Source organism: Toxotes jaculatrix, chromosome 7 (assembly GCF_017976425.1).
Source record: "Toxotes jaculatrix isolate fToxJac2 chromosome 7, fToxJac2.pri, whole genome shotgun sequence".
Taxonomy (NCBI): domain Eukaryota; kingdom Metazoa; phylum Chordata; class Actinopteri; family Toxotidae; genus Toxotes; species Toxotes jaculatrix.
Window position 1 is genome coordinate 7,798,202 of NC_054400.1, and position 16,644 is coordinate 7,814,845.

At 38.7% G+C, this 16,644-nt stretch overlaps 4 protein-coding genes across 5 annotated transcripts; 2 read left to right on the forward strand and 2 right to left on the reverse strand.

Annotated features, from left to right (window-relative positions):
- Positions 1-1,165: 1,165 nt before the first annotated feature.
- si:dkey-88e18.2 (interleukin-12 subunit beta) lies at positions 1,166-3,674 on the forward strand. Of its 2 annotated transcripts, none has more exons than XM_041043029.1 (7): positions 1,166-1,324; positions 1,648-1,729; positions 1,883-2,134; positions 2,416-2,518; positions 2,645-2,835; positions 3,297-3,445; positions 3,552-3,674. In XM_041043029.1, exons 1-7 carry the CDS (start codon positions 1,190-1,192, stop codon positions 3,672-3,674), a joined length of 1,035 nt encoding a protein of 344 aa, XP_040898963.1. In that variant the 5' UTR covers positions 1,166-1,189. The 2 variants fall into 2 exon arrangements, with proteins under 2 accessions (XP_040898963.1, XP_040898964.1); XM_041043030.1 differs by having other exon boundaries at positions 2,648-2,835.
- Positions 3,675-6,561: 2,887 nt separating this feature from the next.
- On the forward strand, positions 6,562-9,547 carry LOC121185059 (protease-associated domain-containing protein 1-like). The gene is made up of 5 exons (XM_041043031.1): positions 6,562-6,787; positions 7,074-7,174; positions 7,294-7,403; positions 8,388-8,555; positions 8,661-9,547. The coding sequence occupies exons 1-5, from the start codon at positions 6,712-6,714 to the stop codon at positions 8,779-8,781; spliced, it is 576 nt and encodes a 191-aa protein (XP_040898965.1). The 5' UTR covers positions 6,562-6,711; the 3' UTR covers positions 8,782-9,547.
- A 2,376-nt stretch (positions 9,548-11,923) lies between these two features.
- On the reverse strand, positions 11,924-12,811 carry LOC121184346 (kappa-type opioid receptor-like). The gene has a single exon (XM_041041962.1). The coding sequence runs from the start codon at positions 12,809-12,811 to the stop codon at positions 11,924-11,926; it is 888 nt and encodes a 295-aa protein (XP_040897896.1).
- Positions 12,812-14,386: 1,575 nt separating this feature from the next.
- On the reverse strand, positions 14,387-15,277 carry LOC121184348 (olfactory receptor 1082-like). Its single transcript, XM_041041966.1, has one exon. The coding sequence runs from the start codon at positions 15,275-15,277 to the stop codon at positions 14,387-14,389; it is 891 nt and encodes a 296-aa protein (XP_040897900.1).
- Positions 15,278-16,644: the final 1,367 nt, after the last annotated feature.

A 16,644-nucleotide genomic window follows, 5' to 3' on the forward strand; every position in this document is an offset into this window, starting at 1 on the left:
ATAAATTGTGGCATTTAGGCTTTTAAGGAACTGAAACTTGAGACCAACTATTTCTGTTCAAATGACCTAAAAGGTTTCAACAGAACTGTAGGTCATAAATGTCATTATAATCTGCATGTCAAACTGTACAGGGTGAATTCTTTTAAATATACAGTAAGATGTACTTACTGTAGCTGTAGATGGACAAAGATTTGTAACACCAAATACAAACATAAACCCCCCAGTACATGACTTGCAAGGCTTTGTTTACCGTGGTATGTACGTCACATATTATGACACCTGACAGGATCAGATGAATTATGTATGTGTGAAGATACCCATGAGTGAACTATGTGAGCGTGAGTGTGATCTGAAGGACACGCGCTTTGGATTTTGACTGAACAAAATTGTTGCCCCACACAAAGGGAAAATCCTGTTGTTTCTCCCTCTCTTTTGTTGTTTGAAGGTGTGTGTGTGTGTGTCTGTGAGTGTGCGTGTGTGTGCATGGTCTTGAACTTGGGGATAATTAAATGTTCTATCAAAGATGGAATGATGGGGAAAACTGAAAGAAGATCATTTTTATTTGGTCTTCTCTTTAAGGATAATGCTGGGTTATTTCTGGGATTTAAACCCAGGATTAAGGATTAGATTAGATTTTGGATCGGGGAAATATTATGTGTAAAACAAAATAGAAGAGAAAAATAAATAATAAAAATAGTGTTACAGTATCCAGAACAGGAAGTTCACTAGAGTACAGAGATGAATAATTTATTTGTAAAATTTCTCTTCCATTACTCTATACATTTCTGTGTGGTCTGCTACTGCTAAGGTATGACATCTGTATTCTGTTAATTTTAGGTGAATTTAAGGCTCAGAGAAATGGAATTTGCCTCAAAAATAAATGTTTACTTCTCCTAAAGATAGAAGGTCAAATGTGTGTATATGTTTTAGTGTTTGCATGTAGTTTGTTAAGCAGATATAGTACATGTATTATGTCGCAGTTGTTCAGCTTAAAGGCTGAGGGTAAACCCCCCACACCTACACTTACCAATTTATATCGCTATTTGTCAGTCCCTTAGATGAAACTGACTTTGACTTGCAAAATAGAGGAAATGCACTTCCCGCTATCTCTGTCAATAGGTTAATTCTTATCAGTTTCTGTCTCACCTCCAAGGTGCGAGGACAGTGATGATGATGGTGATGATGATGTATGCTGTATGCAAAAAAAAGATATAAAAATGAAGCTAAGTGGGCAGCCACAGCATACATCATCAGGATTACTACGACTGAACTTCTGCTCTTGATTTTTTTCATAGCTTCACTTCAGCGTAATTTCATCCAAATGGTAAGTACTAACTGCTGACAGTCAAAGCAAGGAACATTAGATGCTGTATAGACCTTTTTTTATATATATATATTTGGTCAGTTAATGTGGCATTTGATTGTTTATGGTAAGATGTCATAATGTCTCTGAAATGAAATGTCAGGGACATTATGAATGTCTCTGACATTTCATTGAAATGTCTCATGTACAGATTTTTTTTTTGTTTCTCAAAGGTGAAATTTTCAAGAATCACTAGCAAATCATGGTGAAATCACTTAGGTCTTAATTCAAATATTGGATGCTTTTCAATAATGTTCTCCTCTTGTTATCACACACTCCCTCAGAAGACTTTATCACTGTGGATATTTGGGCTTCTGCTCGTCAGCCCCATAGGAGTGCATGGACTCAACCACTTTCCAGAAAATTGTATGTCTTATTTATAGTCTACATATTTTTCTAATATGAAATTTTCCATGTGTTCAGTGGTTCTATATCTTTTTATTGAGTCAAGTTAATATATGATAACTGTTTTTATGCACGCCTCTGTGTGTACCTGTTTGTTTGTATCTGTTTCTGTAGTCATTGTGGCAAAAAGGGATGACGCAAACCCAGTCACACTGACCTGCGGTGCAAAGATCAACGGACCTGTCACGTGGAAGTTTGATGGTGAAGTGATTGAGGATTTTGAGGACAATATCCAGCAAGACGGTCAAAAGTTGAATGTGTCCGAAGTAGATACACCTATGCTGGGAGAATACAGCTGCTGGAGAGGAGAACAGGTGTTATCATCAACCTATCTGCTGCTGGAAGCTGAGGAGGAAGAGAAATTAGGTAAGATGCTCATTTAATTTTTCATTTATTCTACTTTCCAAATAATGTAGATGTCAGGACTCTTAAATAGAGGAACATACAGTTCACAATTTAGCAGTGGCAAAGCCACAAGGTTAAGGTCTGAAAATATCTGCATGCCATTCACACGCTGAACCGTTCTATGATGCACTTCCAACATAAATGTCTTACATTCAGTGATATTTTCTCTTCATCTTTTGGTGCAACAAAGCCTGAATGTTTTCCATTAAATCTGTGTCCACTCACACTGTGTATCTTTATAGATTCCCTCCTTAGTTGCTGGGCAAAGTCTTATGACTGTAACTTCAGCTGTAACTGGTCCAACACTAGATACACAGCAGTGCGCCTTGGACTGGGCCATGACTGGTAAATAAAAAACACAAACAGTTCACATTAAAGAGAATAATAGACCAACAAACAGACTGAATGGTACCTCTTCCAGTTACATATTTCACTCTGTGCCTGTTTTACTTCTTGCCTCTACATGATTAGCAGTGAAGGTGGGAAGTCATGTCACTGGGTCAGCAGCAGTGATCAGCTCCTGGGTGGGGGATTCCAGTTTGAGCTGTCCCACTCCCTCTCACCCTATGCTGAGGAAAGCACCATGCTCGAACTCACTGCTGAGGCCGTTGTTAACCTCTCCATCCTCAGGAGAACCAAGAGATTTTATCTCAGAGACATCGGTAAGCTGAGTGAAACTGAGCTACATTCATGCATTCAACAGAAAACTATCAAGATTTAAAGTAAACTGCGTCTTTTCCCCCCAAAAAAATCCCAAAGCATGTCACAAAGTATAAAAGCACATTGTTCATTTGAGTACTTAACATAAAGATGCATGTTCTTCACATTATCAAAAGCTATGACTACATAAAAGTCAGTTTAAAATGAAATGATTTTCAAATAATTGTTAATAGCTGCAAAAACAGTTGTGAAAATGTAACACTAAACCTCAAGTACAAAAAAGAAAAGAGGGTCATTCAATTATTCACTTGTAAATCCTTTTGTAAATGAATGTGATTTCAGCAAATATTTGTTTATTTACATGTATATTTATATATACTATACTGCACTATACTATAATGATTTCTAACAGATAAACTTTGACCAAAACTGCATTTTTTACTGTGATTTTCCTTCTGTCAAGTTCAACCCGATAGTCCCCAGATTGTCAATTGCCAAGAGGTGGAGCAGGACCTGAATGTGACCATTGATCCACCATCCAGCTGGTCTACTCCTTACAGTTTCTTCAGTCTGGAGCACGAGATTGAATATATGTCTAAAGATGATGGCAAGGTACTCACAAGCCCGCACTGAAACAAAGTGGTGATGTCTCCATGTCTGTCGTTCTCTCCACTGCTGTGTTTTCTTATTGTGTGACCTATTTATTATTTGACTTTAGATTGGACGTTCTTTATCTACTCTGATACCAAAGAGGATCAGCAAGTTGCGAGTTCGCTCCAGAGACTCACTGGTGCGCTCAGCCTGGAGCCAGTGGACTCCTTGGAAAAATGTAACCTACTGACATTATTTAAATCCAGCACTGTCTGCTCCTGCTCTGTCTCTGTTCTTACATGTCTACAATTTCGTCTCATGTCCTCTCACATAATGTTTTTCATTGTATTTCTGGCTGTCTCACTTTAGCCAAGAGATAGTACAGCACTCACCAATAGCTCAGTAATAAGCCAAGAGTTGTGTTTTATGATAAGAAGATAAATACATCACACTTTTATTATTTATTTTTATACTTATACTTATTATTTTACTGCAGTCAGACTGTTTATTTGGTTATAAATGTATTGATTATAGTATATTATGCACACAAAAATTTAAGAAACACTAACAAAAGCACTACAGTTCTCCAATTTGGGGCCTGGTGACCACCAGAGATCTTTGTTAGGGCAAATGGAGGTACCTAAGAAATGTGAACAATAGACATTGGTTCTGTGCAGTCACTGTTACCTCCCAGTTTTCAACAAAGGCAGTTCTGTGAGTCAATATGAAAGTGTATCCACCAGCAGGTGCCAGATAGGTTCATTTTTTCTTCGATATTATAAAATGGGTCTCTGGAGTAATGTCCATTTAAGGATCCATGAATTAAAGTCTAAGAATATCTCCATAATACATAACTTACATCAGACATGCATCAGAAGTCAACTTTGTGTTTCAAGTGGAGGAGTCCAGTTCAGTCTGCACTTTAGACAGAATTTCACACGTTTGTTGTCTGTGTTATTTCTGTTCAAGTGAGTTGGCGTTGCTGTGTATTTTGGTGGTTTGGTGTCGTGCAAAGAAATGGCTATTAAAAGAGCTTTGTGCTTCCTTCCTTATATATGTTCCTTCTTCATTTATGTGTTGCTCATGACATATGCACAGTTCCTGGCCAGACAAATAGAAATCCCCCATCAATGTAATGTGGTGTCAAACCATATTTATGGTAGTAATTTTACTCACTAACCCCTACTGTTATTTACTATACTGTAGTAAAAATTATAGTGTATAGTATAGTAGTATAGTATAGTGTATAGTGTAATTATAGTGTATAACTTACAATGACCAGTCACTGTTTTAATGCACACTAACCATTTGAAGTTATCTGAAGTTATTTATTGTTAAGCAAGTTCCTCTGGAGGGTATTTCTAATGTTGAGATGTTTCTAGAAGGCAATGAAAGAGCAATAGTAGTTTTTCAGAAGTTAATATTTTTTATTTATTACTAATTACCTAGTAGTAGGTAGTAAAACCTACTAAAACCTAGTAAGCTTGTGCGAACTCTACAGACCCTTTAAGGCACCAGCTAAAGCTAGCAAATGGCAAAATGCAGCAAGGTTTATCATAGCTGTGCCTGCTTGATCAGCCACATTTGTTATACATGACAGACGCATTTCATGTAAACATAAAATTGTCAATTAATAGGTAAAATTTGCCATCTGTTATTCACTGAAATTATCGGACATATTGAAAGTCTAAAAAAATGCAGCATTAGTATAGATACTCCCAAGCCTTATAATGTAAAATCAATATATTTGCTAACAGCTCACACCTGCAAGAGAGCAGAGCTTACTTGGCTAAAAGCTTAAGCAGTAAATCACATTGTTGTGCAGAGAAATAACATGCTTCACTGTGAAAGTAGTGTAATATTGCATGACACTAAAAGTGTCCAAACTAACGCTTAAGTATTTTAATAGGATTCATTCTTGATATTCATTACCAGAAACTTGCAAAGACAAACTGAATAAGTATTAAAGTTTCTAAGACTTAAAGCATTGCTTACTCAGTTTTCCCCATCACCATTTCATTTTCAGACCCTAATCTGTCATTAATTCATTGCAGGTGAGGACAAGGGAAAAGAAATTGTGCAAATGCAGAAACACAGCAAAATACTGCTGCCCAGAGTTGCCGTCTGGATACTTGGACAAGTGCAAGAAGAGAGGAAAGAAAAAAAAGGACAAAGATGCTAAAAGGAGTCGCACACTTTAGAAAGAAGATGTTCACAAAAATGTATATTCTAACTAGCATTGTTCTGCTGAACAAATAACCCTTAGTTGGAAATTATGGGAAAAAAAATCTGAATAGGTACATATATTTACAGTTTGATGTAAGCAAACACTTTTATTGCATGTGTCAATTGCTTGAACAAAGATTCAACATTGTTGATGGTAAGGATCATAAACTGAGTATGAAAAAGCTCTGAACTGAAGAAAGCATTTCTTGTGTTGTTCTGTGAATTACACTAAATTGTTACTTTAGTAGATATTAACACGATCCTACGATCCTACAGAAAATAAGTCAGGGCTTTTCATCACCAAGCAAAGCAAACCTACATTGTCATGCAGACAGTCCAAACTTTAAAGGATGAGCCATCCACCATTTAGGCCAGCCAGGTTTCTTTGTTCACAGAGAGAGCACCAGGTGAGCTGGCTTCATAGGTAGATTCTGTAGGTGGAGCCATGGAAAGCAGTACACCAGGTGAGGGTAGGAGGGGAAGTAGGAGGGGATTTTCCACAGTTATTATCATTATTAATTTAATCCTTTTCTTGGCAGCTGGGAAACTGAGACATGGTGGGAATTTTATTGCTAAACAAAGGATGGTAGGTAGGTTTTTTATTGTCGTTTCAGCCATATACATAGTATATAGTGAGATTTACATAATGTGCAGAAACAACTGATATAAAACAGACAACAACAGTGACATACGCAAACACAACAGTGACATAAAGCAAACAACAACAGTGACATAAGCAAAGAAGGCTAGGAAGGGCATGGCTATTAACAGAGCATTATAGTTGAAGTTTTTTTTTTTCATATTCCGTATGAGATATGGTTTGTCAAAGTGGTTAAGACAAAATAAAGGGGTAAAGGGGCCCAATGGCTCATTTTTGCCCCGCGGCCCCGTAACACGTTAATCCGCCTTTGCAGTGTACGCATGCGCATGCCAGGAAGAGTGGTTATGTTTGCTAACCTAGCTGCTGTGTTGTTCACAGAGCCACACATGGACAAAATACCACTGCTAAGTACAAAGCCACATTGACGTCTCGTCCATGTAAGGTCGCCAATGTCTTGAACATGGCAGAGGTTGTTCGGACAGCAGCTTTAGTTTTATACCTGTGGAGTGTTTTCATGCAGTTCAGTTGCATGTCAGGTGAGAGGAAGAGTCGGTGAGGTAGACTCGAGTTTCAAATGCTAGGAAACAGCTAGCTAACGGTCGGTGTTAGCTAAAGCTTTTTAATTAACCTTTATTTATACACGTGTAAGTTGGCTGAGCATACAAGGTTCTCACACACGATTTGTCACGTGTGAAGTCATTTGTCAGAGGTGTACTATGTCATATTCCCTGTGAATTTCCATCTCACGTCACTGCCGCTGCGGTTAACACATTTCTGAGATACGTTAGTTGTGGTAATTGTTCCTTTTTTGGACTGCTCCAGGTCTTGGGATCAATGAACTACTGTATTTCCGGGTCATCAGTCCAGAGGAGATAGGGTACATCTTCAGTGCAGCACCTGCTAAAGACTTTGGAGGAGATTTTGTAAGTAGTCTTTCCTCATTTGAATTTCATTTGTCGCCCAGAAATTGCGCAAGCCTCGGACACACAAACACGTATACTCACCCTCTAATCAAATTACTCTGCTCTCCCTTGGGTGCTAGACATCATCTTATGATGAGATTTTCCTGGTTCCAGCAGACCCAGCAGACGGCTGCTCAGACTTGAAGAACACAGAAATCATTCAGGGACAAGTAATCCTGGTGGAAAGGGGGTATGCAAACATTCTTCTGCATCTATATCTGCAACTCTGAAAGCAATAGAGGATGTGATAACAAACTTAATGGGGGTGGGGGGGAGTACTGTAAGCTTGGATGGATTCATTTAGTAGTCATGAGCGGGGGTGGGGGGCTAACTGAAGCTGCGCCCTGAGAATAAGTTTAAGATAAGCAGCCCACAGTGTGTCTGCCAGAAATGTAGCAATTACAGTAGATTTCTAGTAAGGCTTTCACAGCTTGTTCATCCTTTCACAACTTTAAGAGGACAGTTTGAGCTGCTGCATTGTAAGTGCAAGTCATGTGTTACCGCTGGAATAAAAAAAAATATATATTAAAAAGACAAATTTATAGTCACTATAATACCCTGTTCATATTATTGACATATTAAGGTTATTTTTGGGCCTGTAGCATATGCACGTAAGAGTCTGAGCAGGGCTCCTGCCTGCACTCATCACTGGCGCAAAATTAAAATGTAAATGTGGCAAATTCGTACAATGTATGTTGTATGGTACTTTTTCTAAATTGTTTCATTGTTTTTTTTTCTTTCGGATTGGATGCTGCTTGGCAAACACGAGATCCTGGCTTTGACGTCTTGCCTTCTTAATTCTAAATCCAACTCTTTCTATTGTGAAGATATTTAAACATAATTGCATTAAGCTATTTTTCTGGCTTTTTGAGAAACACTAAGACACTAATGTGTCATGTTGAATATTTAATGTAATCCAAGTGTCATGCACAAGGTTTATGTGTGAAGGTTACTTACATATGAAAAGAGGCCATTTCTACTTTCAAGTTAGCATAGGAGACATTATATTTTTGTAATGTTTTGCAGCAAACTCTGTGCAAATCATATTGCCTTTTTGGGCGAGTAGAGTTTGAATGAATATGTGACATTTATAAATTAATGGTGGTGTTACAACGTGTTTTTGCAGGCACATTTTACAATGGTTTCTTAAATTACTTTCTCTGTTTTTCTCCAGAGGTTGCTCCTTTGTACAAAAGGCCCGACACGTGGAGGAAGCAGGAGGCACAGCTGTTCTGATTGCAGACAATGCAGTGGACAATGACAGTCAATATCTCGATATGATCACTGATGGAACCACTGCTAAACCAAGCATACCTGCTTTATTTCTGCTGGGACGTGATGGGTAAGACAGCTCATCGTCATCATTACTCAGAGCTGTTTTATTTAGCTATTAATACAATACACTTTGGGACATTAAGATTTTTTTTCCCTTTTTCATGTATTTTAGGATGATGATCAGACGAACTCTTCAGAGACAAGCGCTGCCGTGGGCTGTCATTTCTATTCCTGTCAATGTTTCCTCTTTGGCCTCATTCCCTCTCAAGCAACCGCCATGGACACTGTGGTAGAAGTGACGCACACCCACAACTTCACCCACATCCATTTAGTCAACATCCTTTCATCAGTGCACATTCTGTCAGCAGTGAATAAACTCACAGAGAACCTCTTTGGTGGTGGTTAACAAATTCATGGCACAAGTGGTGAACCTATAAAATATAACAGCATGATTAGTTCACACTTACACACACAGCCAAAGGCATGTGGAGCACATCTCTTTGTTGGAACTGTTGTACCAGGTAAAGACAGACGAACAAGAAACGTGCATGCTTGAACAGGTTTGAATAATCAGCCAGTGGTAATGGGTGTGAGCGTGTCTTCCAGTAGAGCAGTTTCCAGGAGCTTTTGTTCAGATGATCTGTTGGTCGCTAGTGAGTTGTGAAATTGGAAAATTTGGAATGAATTAATACAACATGTACAGATTGAAACACACACAATAGTATAAGTCGTTGCTTAGGCCACTATGGAAAAGAAACAGAAAATAAAAAAACAGGCCATGACACCACATGCTATACTTCACATCACCTTCAGACAAGACTTCACTACTACACATAATACTGAGAATGTCTCACTGTAAAAGTGTAAATACATTCCTGTTTATCTGCATGGATTTAAACAACTCTGGAAACTTTTTCCATAACAGACTTATGATTTATTGCCTTCCTAAGGTACACTTTTGTAAAACATAAAAGGGTACACATGCATTTTTGTGTGCTTGTAGCCCAATCACCCATACTACTGTAGTAGTACAATCAGTTGGTAATGATAAAGAAAAAGCGAGAGATCTGACAAATGAAAAAGTACAATTTATATTACAATTCTACAAAGTGTGCACATAATATATAATAAATAATAACAAATGATTTAAAGACATCTGTTGTTCCTTGCCCAAAGTAACCCAGAGAACAGTTCTTGTAATGCAATAAGCAGTATTGGCCAGTATAGGAGGTCCTTTATTACTTTCAGTGCTGTGCAGAAAAAAAATGTTAAAAATTCACCCCAGGGGAGGACTTTTTGTACCACATCATTAAGATCATTCAATGTGAAAAAAGTTGCCTGTTGAAGGTTGAAGAGACTGCAGTTGGTGACCGGAAGGTAGTTTGTAACACTAGTCAAAATAATGTGGGGAAAAAAGGAAGAGTCTGCCACAAATGAACAAGTGGCTTTCAAGCTTTCCGACATTAATGGCAGAATTCCAGCTGGTCAAAGAAAAAGAAATTATGCTCCATGTTGGATTTTATGTGGAATATAGCTGCACTTAATATGCAAGAGCTCACTAAAACTGCAAAATTTGAACAAGCCATGTTGATGTAGAGCAGAGGTGTCAAACCTGTTCCACAAAGGGCCGGTGTGGCTGCAGGTTTTTGTTCCAACCAAGCAGCAGCACACCAGACTTGACTCATTTAATCAACTGATCTCAGTCTTCAGACAGTTGATTGGTCAAACTGTGTGCTCTTCATTGGTTGGAACAAAAACCTGCAGCCACACCGGCCCTTTGTGGAACAGTTTGACACCCCTGATGTAGAGGGATAGGATGCGGGTGTAGGAGGAGACAATGACAGTGGTAGGCTGATAACTTATAAAGACAGACTGATAACAGCCCATGAGCTTTGTTTCTTTTAATATTTTATTGTTTTTAAATTTCTTTGAACATTGAACTCACTGGTTTGTATGACTGTATAAGTGGATGTAAAATCCTCAAGTTAAATGTAAGTGCAGAGTAGTTATTTTATGGTTAACTGGCTCTGTTTCCTATTCTTTGGGCTTGCCGTCCTTTCTGCATGTGTTAGTGTCATGAAATGCATCACAGACTGATATAGACCCAATAAGCTTGTGGCAGCTAAAATGCGTTTCTAGCTTTTGTAACGCCAAAATTCTTTCTTTCTTTTTTTTTCTAAAAGTACAAAAAGTTCACAATGACTGTTTGGAGTTGTGATTTCTTTTATTTAATTTGTGAGAAAATTTAAGAGATTTAATCTGAGGTCATGTGTGTCTGCTAGGCCTTCATTCTGCAGTCTTTTCAGATTCGGAATTGAATAAATATTAAAATATATGAGCAGTACTTTCATTTAAGCTCATTTCCTGTGAAGAAAAAAAGCAGGTGAGAAAAAATATGCTTGTGTTTATTTATTGTTTATTCATGTCTGGATCTGAAGTAGAAACATCATCAGAGAAGCTTATTAGGGTCTGTATATTTATCTGTCTTTCAGCATATGGGCCATTTAACTCTGCTGTTCAGTGTTAACTTGATCTCAAAACCAGTTGTTGACTTTATCCACACAAGTACATAAACACTACCTCAGATGTTTAGCTGGTGTGTAAAAGCTGCAGGCCATAACCAGAAAACTCAAAACTATTACAGAAAATACACCATAACTGCAAAAAAACACATCGAATGCCAACATTTGACTTAGTAGTGTGCTCAACACACAACTGATCCAGATCCACACAGCATGGACAGTTACACTGCTTATTGCACCAAACACATTAACCTACAGGTAATTTGCCATGACCAAAGACACATAGTGGTAAAAGGAGTCTATATCATATATCATTTGGATAGAGCATGCAGGCTGTGCTGCCCCCACATACCATTAGTGCGAATGAATTTATTGAGATTAAACGTACACATTTTCCACTTTATTTGCCATTTGTTTTCTGATTTAGGGGGGATGCCCCTGGCATTAATATAAATTGCTGTATGCCTCTCAGACTACAGCATAGCACTATAGTTTTAACATTTGATAGGAGTGCCTGTTTGAGCATGGGATTGTTATCAGGATACTGTCACTGAATCAACAGCTAATTCAGATGAAACATTAGCCCGACCTTGTAAGATCCAGTGCTGGAAACATTTAGGAAAACTGTATTTATATAAAAACCCTTTGTATTTAGAGTAGGCTATATAGTATACAGAGATAGAGAGGGAGGGAGAGAGACTGCAATAACGTGATGAATGGAGTCTTCGAGTTCTTGTTATCTCCATGCCTTTTTGCTGTCTGCCTTCCCATGACAAGAGTCGACTCTGAAGAAAGGGGTTATAGACAATTTAAATGAGCAACGAATACATCAGTCGCTACAAAGCACCATAACTAGGTTAAACATGGTAGTGAATTTTGTATGAAGTTTCCCCACGGTGTTTTCCTGCCTCCTTTACCTCCTCTTGCATCTTGGGCACAGTCTGCCCCACACTGTCCTCATCGTGGCCTCCCTCAGAGCCGGACTCCCCCAGATATACACGGACGGCGTGCACAAAGCGTTTAGACGAGCCATGATGGCGAAAAGATTGGTGGCCTCGTTTCTAAATGACAGCCCTCCGCCTACCACAAATCTGATCATAATATTAACAAAAGAAGGGCACCACAGCACCAAGAAGCTTATGACAACAAAAATAATTATTTTCAGTGATTCCTTTTTGCTTTCTTTCTCGGCGCCGGGAGGGTCTTTTTCCACCTGGAATCTGGCAATAACATACAGTTTAATGGTCATGACCACTTTGGTGAACACGATAAGTTGAAAAAAGACGATGCTGAAAACGTAGAGTTGTATCGATTTGGAAACCGGTAACACATTCCTGGCCAGCAAGTGAACGACATTGTAAACCCAGCAGCAGATGTTGATGCATATCACGAACTGTCTTGTTATGAAGCGGCTGTAGAGGAATGGGTGGCACACGGCAAAATACCGGTCGAATTGTGCGAACAAAAATGTAAGTATGTTGACTCCTAGAAGCGACGATAAAACATTAAAAGTCCCGTTTCTGGACGGATATCCCTCCTGGACATCAAACAGACCGAGATAATACACTGAAAACCCAACCAGCGTGTCACAGATACTCGTGTTCAGCATGAAGATAAACCTGTTTTGGATGCGGAGCGCTCTGGTAGATAAGATGCCGATGACTACTGTCCCGGCTACGAGAACAGTAGTTGTGGCGAATAAAACCTGGAATATAAAGATGAAATAGTCCTCTGGACTGTCGAAGTCCACCGAGAGAGGGACTCCTCCTGCCGCAGAGTGTGTGATGTTAGAGAGGAGCATTGTTAATGCGCAAATGGTTAAGTGCTACCATTGTTTTATGTAAGACCGATTGTACCGTGAAGGCACCGGCCGTGATCTCTTGAGATGATTTGATGTAATGCCGCCCCCCACACCCGCTTTACACCAGCCTCATGCAAAAGTCGAATTTAGTTTAACCTTTGAAGACATTGCCACTTCATTCATGTTTAATCCTTTCATCTCACATGCGGCGCATTAGACTTTTATTCAGCCTTTGTTGTGCTGTCGTTCTCATTCTGAGCAGCAATAATACAAAAAACTCTACAAGTTCTTCATGTGATGATAAACGAGCATAGCATTCGTCCTTTTCTATAACACATTCAGTATTGTTGGAAAATGCTTTGCTAGAAGCAGACCATAATTTTAAAAAAAATTAAAAACAATGCAAAATAAAAAAAAAAGACATCGAAATAGAATGCCAATGCATTAATATAACTGTATTCATAGTAAATGCTAATGTACGAGAGATTTTACAAGAGATTTTGTATTTGATCCCAAAACATCAGCAGAGGGCGCTGTGGTGTCTTTAAAAGAGAGAAATTGTCTACCAAAGTTCTCCCTTTGTGAAGTTCAAAAATGCAGCTCTCTCTCTCCATATATATAAATATAATTATTTATTTTAATCAGCAGTGACAGAAATGACAGAACCAATTTAAGTCTTTAAAAAACTTATGAGAATGGACGATAAATTATGTGTTATTCTACTTTGCTAGTGTCAGACCCGTGCTCAGTCAAGCTGATTTGAACCTCGTAAATATTTGTGTTTGTGAAACGTAACTCTCTATTGGTAAAACATTGCTGTGGTCTAAAAACTCCATTACAAACAAGAGACGTTTGATTTTCATGAACCGGCACTTTATCTGTCACTCGTCGAGCAAGATTATTAGATATAGCTTCAGCACGAGGAGATGTCGACAGTAAAGGCCTGTAGGATATTATATGGTAAAGAGGTCAGTTTCACGTGGATCCACCTGAGCTCTCTGTTTAACATTATACATGCAGTAACCAGGCAATTGTGAATTTTAGAATAGTGCTTAAACATTTGGTTGTAGTAAAGTAAACGTTCAAAATTAATTTGGATGCCGTAAAAAGTTTATTTATTGACACGTTTTTTCTAAACGTTGTGAATTATTTTATCGTCTTCCGAATAAGCGAATTTATAAGTACATTCCAGAAGCATCGTCAGATATATCGATGTTATAGCCCGACTCAGCTTCACAATGCAATGTTGCTCAACTTCCCTCCTGCAAAAATCCCGCTTACACTCTAATAAATCCTCATATGCCGTAGGAACAGTATGTTTATTCACTTAAATGTCATATTCATGTCATATTTAGCCAAACCACTTAATCAAGAAAACGGTGTCAGGAAGAACCCGTCAGAGTCTCTATATATATGATTATATGAATTTACAGTTTGAATATTTTTCCCGTTTTTCCCATCGGGCTTCCCTTCACATGACAGGAGCCAATTCTGAGAAAGAAGCAGATTAACGGCTGCGTTTGTACTGAGAGACAGGAATGGCATCTTTATAGCAGTTTGGGGACATTTAACCTCTTACCTCCTCTTGCATCTTGGGCACAGTCTGCCCCACACTGTCCTCCTCGTGGCCTCCCTCAGAGCCGGACTCCCCCACAAGTACACGCCCGGTGTGCACACAGCGTTTAAACGAGCCATGATGGCGAAAAGATTGGTGGCTTCGTTCCTAAATCTCAGCCCTCTTCCTATCACCAGTCTGAGTACGATATTAACAAAAGAGGGGCACCACAGCACCAAGAAGCTTATGACAACAAAAATAATGATTCTCAATGATTCCTTTTTGCTGTCTTTCTCGGCGCTGGGAGGGTCTTTTTCTACCTGGAATCTGGCAATAACATAGAGTTTGATAGTCATGGCCACTTTGGTGAGCACGATAAGTTGTAAGCAGACAATACTGAAAACATACAACTCTATTGCTTTGGAAAGGGGCAAGAGAGTCACAATGATCGACTGACAGTAGACATGAAACCAACAATAGACATTCACCGAGATAATTACTCGCCTGGTTATAAAGCGCGTGTAGATAAATGGGTGACAAACGGCAACATACCGGTCAAACTGAGCAAATAAAAATGTCATAATGTTTATCCCGAGGAGAGAAGGTAACATGTTAAAAGTTCCATTTCTAGACGGAAATCCCTCCTGGACATCAAACAGTCCGAGGTAATACACTGAAAACCCTACAAGCGTATCACAAATACTGGTGTTCAGCATGAAAATAAACCTGTTTTGGAGACGAAGAGCTCTGGTGGACAGGATGGCAATGACCACAGGTCCGGCTACTAGAACAGCAGTTGTAGCGAATAAAAGTTGATAAATAAAAATGAGATAATCCACAGGACTGTCGAAGTTCACTGAGAGACTCAGCGCTCCGCCTGTTAGAGAGTCTGTGGTATTGGAGAGGAGCATTGTTTCAGTAATTCAGCCTGTTTTTTTGTCTGTCTTCATATAGGTCGTTGATAAAACGCCTTTCCTCATGAGGGATGACCTAATCTCACTTTACACATCAGTGTTGTTTGTTTTCTTTAAGGCACTGTCATTTAAAACTATGGGCAATAAGTCTGCAGTTTTAAATCAGTTTTCCTATTGTATATGGTGGGAGACACAATGGCACAACATAAACATAAAGTTTTCATATAGAGGATGCACGCTCTGTAATCAGACATCTCTGCCCTAGGTGTTTCCTATGCTATGATGTTTTGATTACTTTGTGTGTGTTGTTGTTGTTGTTGTTGTTGTTTTCAGCAGTGTGTCCCACAGTTTTCCTACCTGATAGTCCAGAGACCGTTTCAGATCTTCTTCGGTCCTACCTGTAATAACACTTTGGTGAGGAAGTATTTAATGCTTGATTTAATTTGTTGTGGCTTGCAACCATAGCATATCATGATGTTACTGTGTCACAGAGATTTACAGGACAGCTTGAAAGTCAAGACATCGTGTAATGAGAAAACTGACAGTTTTGGATCCACCGTGATATTTGTATCTGCAGTGCTCTGCAATCTGTATGGTATAGCCTCTCTACAACATCTCCACTTTGACAACTATTCATGTTCTAGCACATTAAAAACATCAGAGCTTGTTATAATAGTAGAAGAATCCAAGTCTGGGCAAAGTATTGAGTAACAGAACATGTTTTATTCTTTTTAGTTTATGAATTTATAATGATAGGCTTACAAAACTTTTGGAAACGTGGGACATGATAATATTTACATCTGCACAGACTAACCTAACTCCCTGACAGTCTGATAGTCGATTGAGGAAGATGACATGACGTTAAGAAAACGGAATCTCAAAAATTTAAAACACTTATTCAAACGTGGAGTCTGGTCTCAAAGCGCAGTTCTTTGTCACAGCCAACCTTATCAATCATGCAAGAAGAAAAAATGTGAATCAGTTGCGAATTAATACCATTATTGTTATCATCATAATTATTATATGCATACAAATTGACATGATAAGTGCAACTCTATTTTCATCCCTTCGGTAATGACTGACATAAACTTTCACAAGCAACGCTTCTTCGTTATACTGACTAAAACCCGAAGCCTGAGACAGTTTCCTCCAAAACGTAATTGCTGTTGCAAATTAGAAGCACAAAAATATAATTTCTAAGTCACAGGTTTGTCCATAGAAACCACGTCGAATGCACAATACCAGGGCCCTGAAACCTAAAATAAGCAACGCAGGCCTTCTTCGTCGCTGCGGTTTTATTTTGGCTGTCTGTTGTTAACAGGTAAATATTCAAGTTCCGTTTTTTAAAAGCCACTTTCTGGTCA